This window comes from Olea europaea, unplaced genomic scaffold (assembly GCF_002742605.1).
Source record: "Olea europaea var. sylvestris unplaced genomic scaffold, O_europaea_v1 scaffold2610, whole genome shotgun sequence".
Lineage (NCBI taxonomy): Eukaryota > Viridiplantae > Streptophyta > Magnoliopsida > Lamiales > Oleaceae > Olea > Olea europaea.
In genome coordinates, this window is record NW_019244423.1 from 130,493 (window position 1) to 142,360 (window position 11,868).

At 34.5% G+C, this 11,868-nt stretch overlaps 1 protein-coding gene across 1 annotated transcript; it reads right to left on the reverse strand.

Annotated features, from left to right (window-relative positions):
• Nucleotides 1-1,035: 1,035 nt before the first annotated feature.
• LOC111383088 lies at nucleotides 1,036-2,070 on the reverse strand. Its single transcript, XM_023007157.1, has one exon. It carries the CDS (start codon nucleotides 2,068-2,070, stop codon nucleotides 1,036-1,038), a length of 1,035 nt encoding a protein of 344 aa, XP_022862925.1.
• Between the last annotated feature and the right edge of the window lie 9,798 nt (nucleotides 2,071-11,868).

Sequence of the window (11,868 nt, forward strand, 5' to 3'; positions counted from 1 at the left end):
TTTTATTATTATGCGGTGATTCGTGCAATGCCCCTTATTAAACACCTATCCTCGAAAATCGACCTCTAACTTAAGGCTTTCACCCAATTTTCATCCTATTGGTCTCAGACAATCCACACAAAAATTAACACACACGAAATCCACATTTATCTCCAAACTTCCCTACAATAGTGAAATCATCCAAACGTCCTAAGTTTGGTTTAAGGGTATTGTGATGTTTAATGGTTGTTTGAATTTAGCATCTTAGTTCTCTATTTCAACCTATAAACATGAATCAACCTCCTCATGCACAACGCTACAATCAACTCACGTGCAAAAAATAATTTTCGTTTCACATGAATAAGCAAAAATCTAACTCAAACACATAACTCGTCCACGATTCATAAATCAATGCATGTTCTCAATTACACATATCAATACCGGCAAGGTTATCTAACACACACAAGCATGCAAAAACACGAAATGAATTTTTTTTTTGGAATAAAAACACAAACACATAAAATAAGCAAATCACACATAAGCATTCGAGAAACTCAACAATGTAAGCAAATGATGTCACTCCCCCAAACTTAATTGAAACATTGTCCTCAATGTGAAATTTAAAGGAAAATGAGGAGGACTTCCCTGAAATGTCAGTATTGCCTATGATGTTGTGGTGTCTTGGTGTTGCATTTGATTGACTCTTCTTCTACATTTTCCCCCAAACTTGAGATTTGTCTCATTTTCTCCATGTCCATGTTGGTTTGAGTGTTCTGCGACGTCATGTTCCTGAAAAATTAAATTTGAAAAATTAAACTTATGGAACAAGGATTACTTAGCTCAAACATCTAATAACCAACTTAATTACTCCAAGACCTATGGATAGAAGGTGTATGGGTGATGATTCCTAAATAAACTATAAATTAAACTATCTTAGAACTTTGAAAACAAAATAAATAAAATAAAATAAAAGCTTGGGTTGCCTCCCAAGAAGCGCTTCTTTTAAGTCATTAGCTTGACTTGTGCCGCTGGTTTATCATGGTGGCTCAAATCAAGTTATTCCATCATTGCACTCTGTGCAATTTTCATTGATGCCGTCCTTTTTTGCTCTCCAAATTTTGATTTGTCCATTCTTATCTCTACCAAGAAGTTCTCCAAAAATTTTTTTTTTATTCTGACAGCTTCGTTGATCAGATGGCTCTTCTTCATCAATTCTATAGCAATCATTTTATTGGGAGGTTTTTCATATTGGATGTAAATATTGAATATCTCCTGCTTGTCCTCCACCCTCAAGATTAGTTCTCCCTTTTCCATATCAATAAGAGTTCGTCCGGTTGCTAAGAATGGTCGACCCAATATAATTGGAATGTCTCGATCTTCTGGTATGTCCAATACAATAAAATCCATAGGAAATATTAAATTTCCTACTTTGACGAGTGCATCCTCAACTTTGCCACGTGGCCTTGTGATTGTTCTATCAGCGAGTTGTAGCGTTATTGATGTTGAGTTGACTTCACCTAGTCCCAATTTTCTGTAAGCAGAATACGACATTAGATTGATACTAGCACCAGTGTCACACAATGCATTAGATGAATAGGAATTTCCAATTGAAACAGGTAAAGTAAAACTCCCTGGATCCTTCAATTTAGGAGGCAATTTTCTCAGGACTCTTGCACTACTTTCCTCAGTTAATGCCACGGTTTCAAACTCCGGAAGCTTTCTTTTCTTTGTCAACATCTCTCTCAAAAACTTCTTATAGCTTGAAATTTGTAGTATAGCATCTATGAACGGAACATTGATCTGGAGCTTCTTGAGAACATCGAGGAATTTTTCATAGTTTGTGTCTTGTTTGTTCTTCTTGAGCTTTTGAGGAAAGGGAATGGGAGGCATGTAAGCTTTGTCTAGACTTGGTGCTTTGGCAGCTGATGTTTCTATACCTTCTCTATTTTCAGTTGCATTTGGTGCAGATTTTTCTACCCTTGTAACTTCATCAATCACTTCTTGGTCATCTTTTCTTTTGGGTCTCTCTGTAGTGATCTCTGATGATTGTACCTCGCTCTTTGTATTTATGACATGAATATTTTGCTCCATCGACTTCTTTCAAAGTCTTTGGGGAAACGAAAGTGGAGGTACATATGGTTTTACTTTTACGGGGGCCCTGGGTAGATCGTTCTCCACTACTTCAATTGCCATCAACTGTTCCTTAGGATTTATCATTGTATTGCCTGGCAATGTCCCTTGTGGACGTTCTGCAAGTTGTTGTGCTATCTGACCAATTTGTGTCTCCAGTTTTTTGATGGATGCCTACTGATTTTGAAAGTTCGTGTCAATTTGCCGGAACACCTTGTCCGTCTTCTGCACATATTGTTGAAACATCTCCCCCAAACTTGGTCTTCTCTCTTGCTGGAAATTGTTACCATATGAGTTGAAATTACGGGAGCTATTTTGAATAAAGTTTACTTGTTCCTCTGAAGACGCATCAATGAACGACACATTGATCTGGAACATCGAGGAAATTTTCATAGTTTGTGCTTTGTTTGTTCTTCTTGAGCTTTTGAGGAAAGGGAATGGGAGGCATGTATGCTTTGTCTAGACTTGGTGCTTTGGCAGCTGATATTTCTATACCTTCTCTATTTTCAGTTGCATTTGGTGCAGATTTTTCTACCCTTGTAACTTCATCAATCACTTCTTGGTCATCTTTTCTTTTGGGTCTCTCTGTAGTGATCTCTGATGATTGTACCTCGCTCTTTGTATTTATGACATGAATATTTTGCTCCATCGACTTCTTTCAAAGTCTTTGGGGAAACGGAAGTGGAGGTACATATGGTTTTACTTTTACGGGGGCCCTGGGTAGATCGTTCTCCACTACTTCAATTGCCATCAACTGTTCCTTAAGATTTATCATTGTATTGCCTGGCAATGTCCCTTGTGGACGTTCTGCAAGTTGTTGTGCTATCTGACCAATTTGTGTCTCCAGTTTTTTTATGGATGCCTACTGATTTTGAAAGTTCGTGTCAATTTGCCGGAACACCTTGTCCGTCTTCTGCACATATTGTTGAAACATCTCCCCCAAACTTGGTCTTCTTTCTTGTTGGAAATTGTTACCATATGAGTTGAAATTACGGGAGCTATTTTGAATAAAGTTTACTTGTTCCTCTGAAGAATTGAGCATCATGCAGCTCTCTGTAGCATGATTTCTCCCACAATTCTCACATGCTGAACTTACCATCATTGCATTTGCTCCATGTGTTTGCAATTTTACAAGTAACTCTACCTGTTTTGTTAAAGATGCTATCTGTGCGTTGGTAGATGTTGTGCTGTCTAATTCATACATTCCTCCTGCCTTTGGTGGTACCACTCTTTCTGATGAGAACATTCAATGTGTGGTGGCAATTAACTCAAATAGGTCCATGGTTTGTTGCACTGATTTCCCTATGATTGATCCACCAGCAGACGCATCAACTTGAGATTTTGACAATGATGTAAGTCCGCTGTAGAAGTACTACACTTGGTTTCCTTGAGTGATTCCATGGTTTGGACATTTTCTCATCAGCTCATTAAATCTATTCCATGCCTCGTGATAGCTTTCTCCCTCTTTCTGTTGAAAAGTTTGAATTTCCAATCTGATTTTAGCTACTCTGGCTGGTGGGAAGAATTTGTTGCAGAATTTCCTGATCAGTTCTTCCCATGTAGTAATGCTGGCATGATGCTCCACATCTAACCACTCCAATGCAGCATCTCTCAATGTAAATGGAAATAGTCGTAATTTAATAGCATCGTCATTGACCCCCGGAGCATGGAAGTTCTGAAAATTTCTGAGAAATCTGGAGATATGTGTGTTCGGATTCTCATGAGGTAGCCCATAGAATTGCAGAGTGTTGCTCATCAAGTTGATCCAATCTGGCCTGATCTAAAAGCTATTCACCCCAAAATCTGGATACGCGATGCTGGAGTGCATGGGTGCTACTATAGGCGTCAGGAACATTGATACTGGCAAATCCCCTTCATTTATTTCCCTTCGCTCATGCTGTTGTTCCGGTGGTGCCACTCTTGTGGCCATTTGTCCAATCGGCTGAATAGGGATATGGATTTGTTGATTGTCAGCCATTTGAAGTTGCTGTTTTTGTTTGTGTTCCTTGTGTCTTCGTCTGAAGGTACGTTCTATCTCTGAATCAAACGGTTCAAGATCGTCGCCTTGGGCACGGAGCATACAACGAACACAATTTTCTGTAATTAAAAGAAAAATAAACAAATCAAATAACAGTCAAAAAACAAAATTAAGACTAAAAGAAACAGTCCCCCGCAACGGCGCCAAAAACTTGTTGTCGATTTTATCCCGCAAGTGAATGGATCGTAACAAGTAGTAAGTGGACCTTTTGAGTCCGGATTATCGTTCCCACGATGACTGTACTTTTAATACCCAATTTATTATTTCTAACTTCTATTTGACGAAAATAAACAAAAATAATGATTAAATGTGATTTTTATTCTAAAGACTTAAAAATGCGATTGGATTCAACGAAAAGTGATTGAGAATTCAAACAATAAATGGACGTTAGGGCGGAAATATTTCACCTGTTGGTCACCTTTACTTCATAAATCAAGATTCATAAAACCTAAGGTAGTGTTCGATGGAATTCTTCTATTGTATTCAACTTACCCCTCTCGAGTTCTCATTGAGCCTATTTAATTAGTTTAATTCCATATCTCTATGCAAATTAAATTTAATTAAACGAAACATTGGTTCTAAGAATTCACACACGACCGCAGCAATCAATATAGGTATCTCTACACATTATATCAATTTACCGGATTTTAACATGTGGTCTAAACAAATAATCCGCATCTCTACACAATCATTGTTCACAAATCATCTAATTAGGGACCAAGTAATTAAATGTATTAAGAACAACATTAAAATCAACACATGAAATATAAAAGCACTAGAATCTCAATTGCATGAAATAAAGGGTTCCAAAAGATTACGTTGTTCGCCCTAAAATCAAATTTAACTATTCATAATAATGGAAGAAAAATAGGAGATTGTCTTAGAATACATCACCGAGTTTGAAATAAAGATGTAGAAGAAAAAGTGGAATTCTTGCACCAAGATCTCCTTCCTCTTCTAATGAGTGCTTCCAATCTTCAATTCTTGGTGTTAATCTTCTTAAATTTCTCCTTTGAATCTCCCTTCTTGTTATTTTTTTTCCAATATGTCAAGAACGCGTGGCTTGATTCCATAGATTTTTAGTGTGCGGCTCCCCACTAATTTAGGTCTTCAATTCTGTGTTTATAATGTCTTGGAGTTTAGGGAAAGATTTGGAGATGAGTTGGGCCGAAAAAGAATGGTAAAAACCTAAAAAAATTAGTCTCGCACGGCGGTGCCTGGGCGCTACGATTTGGGCGCCTAGGCGCTGACTTTCTGTCAAAATTTCAGCATCATGGCGCCTGGGCGCTGAGGACTACTTCGGTTGCACTAGATAGTTTTCAGTATTTTTGTCATAACTTTTTCGTTCGATATCCGATTGAAGTGATTCAAGATGTGTTGGAAAGCTAATTCAAAGGACTACAATTTTTCTTCAGGAATCATTCTCCAATTCGATCGTTTACTATGTCAAAACGAGTCTAAATGTGAGACCAAAACTCCGACGCAAAACTTTTTGGTTGGAAAATGATTTATGATCATATCTTGACTAAATTTGATCCCTTTGACACCTTCCTTCATCCAATTGGCTTCTAGAACTCTCAGATCTTCATTTCAAGTTTCGACACGACTTTTGATTAATTGCATTTTAATCCTCGAACTTTGGATCTCTTACGTTTTGGTCATTTCATCCAATTTCGCTAGCTTTTGCCTATTTCCTTCCTTTGACCTCTTTTAGCTCTTGTTTTCTCCACTTCCATCAATCTACAAAACAACACCAAAATCACTTGTTAGCACTTCTAAAATACTCTCCAAGATAGCAAAATCATGAAATTAATGGCATAATATAATGAGTGTAAATCACTCATAAACGCCAAAGAACAAAACCTTGATGAACTTTAGTCGAATTCGATTGGAAACGCGCCAATGATAAAATCCCTAATGTAATTTTAGTCAAATGATTGGATTCGTGCAAACGATTAGAACCATATTAAATTTTATTCAAATTTGATTGGAAATGCATCAATGAACATAAATCAGGTGAAATATCCTTAAAATTTGATTGTAAACGTTCTAATAAATAAAATTCAGTTGAAATTTTAGTCAAACTAGATTTGAAACCTATCGATGAATAAAATGCAGGTTAAAGGTTTGTCAAATTCGATTGGAAATGCATAAACGAACCAATCGCAGGTAAATTTTTTGTCAAATTTGGTTGGAATCGTGCCAACAATCAAGACTCCGATTAAATTTTACTCGACTACGATTGAAAACGCGCTAACCATCAAAATCTTGATGAAATTTCAATAAATTTTGATCAAAAATGTGCCAACGAACAAAATGTAATTTAAATTTTAGTCAAATTTAATTGGAAACACGTAGAAGAACAACACCCAGGTTAATTATTTGTTAAATTTGATTGGAAACGCGCCAATGAACAAAACTCAGGTGAAATTTTAGTCAAATTTGATTGAAAACGCGCCAACGATCAAAACCCGAATAATCAAATTTGATTGGAAACACGCCAACGATCAAAATCTTGTTGAAAATTTTGTCAAATTTTATACCTTGATGATATTCTAATCGAATTTCACTGAAAACATGCCAAGACTTAAAACCCTAATGAAAGTTGTCAAATTTGATTGGAAACATGCCATAGAAAAAACCTTGATGAAATTTTAGTCGAATTCGATAGGAAACATGCCAACGATAAGAACCTTATGAAATTTTAGTCAAATTTGATTGGAAACGCAGCAATGAACAAAACCTAGGTGAAATATCTGTAAAATTTGCTTGGAAACGTGCCAATAAATAAAATTTTGGTGAAATTTTAATCAAATTTGATTCGAAAAGTGTTGACGAACAAAAAGCAAGTTAAATTTTAGTCAAATTTGATTGGAAACCCATAGACGAACCAAGCGCATATGAAATTTTAGTCAAATGTGAATAGAAATGCGCCAACAATCAAAACCCCGATGAAGTTTTACTCGAATATGATTGAAAACGCTCCGACCATAAAAACTTGGATGAAATTTTAGTCAAATTTGATTGGAAACGTGCCAATGCACAAAATTGAAGTGAAATTTTAATCAAATTTGATTAAAAACATGCCAACGATCAAAATCCTAATGAAATTTTTGTCGAATTTGATCAAAAATGTGGCAACGATCAATACCCTGATGAAATTTTATTGGAAACTTGCCAAGACTTAAAATCTTGATGAAATTTTCCCAAATTTGATTAGAAACATGCCAAATGACAAAACCTTGATGAAATTTAGTCGAATTCGATTGAAAATGCGCAAACGATCAAATCCCTGATGTGATTTTAGTCAAATTATTGGAATCGTGCCAACGATCAGAACCATATTAAATTTTATTCAAATTTGATTGGAAACGCACTAATGAACATAACTCAGGTGAAATATCCTTAAGATTTGATTGTAAAATTGCCAAGAAACAAAATTCAGGTGAAATTTTAGTCAAATTTGAATCGAAACCTATCGATGAATAAAACGCAGGTTAAAGGTTTGTCAAATTCGATTGGAAATGTATCAACGAACAAAGCGCAGGTAAATTTTTTGTCAATTTTGGTTGGAATCGCGCCAACAATCAAGACTCCGATAAAATTTTACTCGAGTATGATCGAAAACATGCTAACCATCAAAACCTTGATGGGATTTTAATAAATTTTGATCGAAAATGTACCAACAAACAAAATTTAATTTAAAATTTAGTCAAATTTGATTGGAAACGTGCAGATGAACAACACCCAGGTGAATTATTTGTCAAATTTGATTGGAAACGCACCAATGAACAAAACTCGGATGAAATTTTATTCAGATTTGATAAAAAAAAAACACACACACAAACAATCAAAACCCAGATGGAATTTTTGGTCAAATTTGATTGAAAACACGCCAATAAACAAAACTAAAGTGAAATTCTATTCAGACTTGATTGAAAACACACAAACAATCAAAACCCATATGAAATTTTAGTCAAATTTGTTTGAAAACGTGACAATGAACAAAACTCAGGTGTAATTTTATTCAGATTTGATTGAAAACACACCAACAATTAGAACCAAGATGAAATTTCAGTCAAATTTGATTCAAAACGCGTCGACAGACAAAATCCAAGTGAAATTTTTGTCACATCTGATTGGACATGCACTAATGAACAAAACCCAGGCTAAATATCAATAACTTTTTTTGTAAACGTGTCGATGAATGAAATTTGAGTGAAATGTTGTCAAATTTGATTGGAAACGCACCAATGAACAAAACTCAAGTGAAATTTTAGCCAAATTTGATTGAAAACACACCAATGATCAAAACCCGGATAAAATTTTGGTCAAATTTGATTGAAAACGCGCCAACGAACAAAATCCTGATGAAATTCTAGTCAAATTTCACCAAAAACATTCCAAGACTCGAAACCCTAATGGAAGTTTTGTCAAATTTAATTGGAAACGCGCCAAAGAACAAAACCTTGATGAAATTTTAGTTGAATTTGATTGGAAACCTGCCAACAATCAAATCCCCGACAAAATTTTAGTCGAATTTCATCAGAACCGTGCCAATGATAAGAACCTTATGAAATTTTAGTCAAATTTGATTGGAAACGCACCAATGAAAAAAACCCAGGTGAAATATCCGTAAAATTTGCTTAAAATGTGCCAATAAACAAAATTCGGGTGAAATTTTAGTCAAATTTGATTCGAAATGTGTTGACAAACAGAACACGGGTTAAATTTTAGTCAAATTAGATTGGAAACACAACAACGAACCAGGCAAAGGTGAAATTTTAGTCAAATTTGATTAGAAATACGCTAACAATCAAAACCCAATGAAATTTTACTCGAATATGATTGAAAACGCACCAACCATCAAAACTTTGATGAGATTTTTGTCAATTTTGATTGGAAACATGCCAATGTACAAATTTGAGGTGAAATTTTAGTCAAATCTGATTGAAAACACGTCAACGATAAAAACCCCTATCAAATTTTAGTCAAATTTGATTGGAAACCTGTCAACGATCAAAATCCTAATGAAATTTTTGTCAAATTTGATCGAAAACGTGGCAACGATCAAAACCTTGATGAAATTCAAGTCAAATTTTATTGGGAACGTGCTAGGACTCAAAATCCTGATGAAATTTTTGTCAAATTTGATTAGAAACACGCCAAATAACAAAACCTTGATGAAATTTAGTCGAATTCGATTGGAAACGCACCAACGATCAAATCCCTGATGTGATTTTAGTTAAATTACTGGAAACATGCCAATGATCAGAACCATATTAAATTTTATTCAAATTTGATTGGAAACGCACAAATGAACATAACACAGGTGAAATATCCATAAAATTTGATTGTAAACGTGTCAATAAACAAAATTCAAGTGAAATTTTAGTTAAACTTGATTCTAAACCTGTCGACGAATAAAGCACAGGTTAATTTTTTGTCCAATTCGATTGAAAACACATCAATGAACCAAGCGTAGGTAAATTTTTTGTCAAATTTGGCTGGAAACACCCCAACAATCAAAACTCCGATGAAATTTTACTCGAGTATGATTGAAAACTCGCTAACCATCAAAACTTTGATGAAATTTTAATAAATTTTGACCGAAAATGTGCCAACGAAAAAAATCTAATTCAAATTTTAGTCAAATTTGATTGGAAACGTGTAGATGAACAACACCTAGGTGAATTATTTGTCAAATTTGATTGGAAACACGTCAATGAACAAAACTCAGGTGAAATTTTATTCAGATTTGATAAAAAAAAAACACACCAACAATCAAAACCTAGATGGAATTTTGGTCAAATTTGATTGAAAACGTGCTAGTGAACAAAACTTCATCCAGACTTGATTAAAAATACACCAACAATCAAAACCCATATGAAATTTTAGTCAAATTTGATTGGAAATGTGCCAATGAACAAAACTCAGTTGTAATTTTATTCAGGTTTGATTAAAAACACACCAACAATCAGAACCAAGATGAAATTTCAGTCAAATTTGATTCAAAACGCCCCGACGAACAAAATCCAAGTGAAATTTTTGTCACATCTGATTGGAAATGCACTAATGAACAAAACCGAGGTTAAATATCAATAAATTTTTATTGGAAACGTGCCGATGAACAAAATTCGAGTGAAATGTAGTCAAATTTGATTGAAAACGCGCCAATGAGCAAAACTCTTGTAAAATTTTAGTCAAGTTTGATTGAAAACACATCAACGATCAAAACCCTGATAAAATTTTGGTCAAATTTGATTGGAAACGCGCCAACAATCAAAATCCTGATGAAATTTTTCTTTTTAAATTTGATTGAAAATGAGACAACGATCAAAACCCTAATGAAATTCTAGTCAAATTTCACTAAAAACATGCCAAGACTCAAAACTCTGATGAAAGTTTTGTCAAGTTTGATTGGAAACAAGCCAAAGAACAAAACCTTGATGAAATTTTATCGAATACGATTGGAAACGTGCCAACGATCAAATCCCTGACAAAATTTTAGTTGAATTTGATCAAAACCGTGCCAACGATAAGAACCTTATGAAATTTTAATCAAATTTGATTGGAAACGCACCAATGAACAAAACCCAAGTGAAATATCCATAAATTTTGCTTGGAAACGTGCCAATAAACAAAATTTGGTGAAATTTTAGTCAAATTTCATTTGAAATGTGTTGAGGAACAAAACACATGTTAAATTTCAGTCATATTTGATTGGAAATGCACTCATGAACAAAACCCAGTCTAAATATCAGTAAATTTTGATTGGAAACCTGCTAATGAACAAAATTCGGGGAAAATGTAGCCAAATTTGATTGGAACCGCGCCAATGAACAGAACACAGGAGAAATTTTAGTCAAATTTGATTAAAAACATGCCAATGATCAAAATTATGATGAAAATATTGTCAAATTTGGTTGAAAATGGGGCAACGATCAAAACCTTGACGAAATTCTAGTCAAATTTTATTGAAAATGTGGCAAGACTCATAACCCTGATGAAAGTTTTGTCAAATTTGATTTGAAACATGCCAAAGAGCAAAACCTTGACGAAATTTTAGTCAAATTCGATTGGAAAGGCACCAACGATCAGATCACTGACGAAATTTTATTCGAATTTGATTGGAATCATGCCAACGATGAGAACCTTATGAAATTTTGGTCAAATTCGATTGGAAATGCACGAATGAACAAAACCCTGGTGAAATATCCGCAAAATTTGATTGGAAACGTGCCAATAAACAAAATACGGGTGAAATTTTAGTCAAATTTGATTTGAAACGTGTTGACGAACTAAATGCAGGTTAAATTTTAGTAAAATTCGATTGGAAATGCATCAATGAACCAAGCACAGATGAAATTTTAGTCAAATTTGATTAGAAATGTGCCAACAATCAAAACCCCGATGAAATTTTACGTCAACAAGATTGAAAACGCGTTAACGATCAAAACCTTGATGAAATTTTTGTCAAATTTGAGTGGAAATGTACCAATGCACAAAAGTCAAGTGAAATTTAGTCAAATTGGATTGAAAACACACCAATGATCAAAACCCTGATAAAATTTTAGTCAAATTTGATTGGAAACGCGCTGACGATCAAAACCTTGATGAAGTTTTTGTCAAATTTGATTGAAAATATGGCAATGATCAAAACCTTGATGAAATTCTAGTGAAATTTTAATGGAAACGTGCCAAAACTCAAAATTCTGATG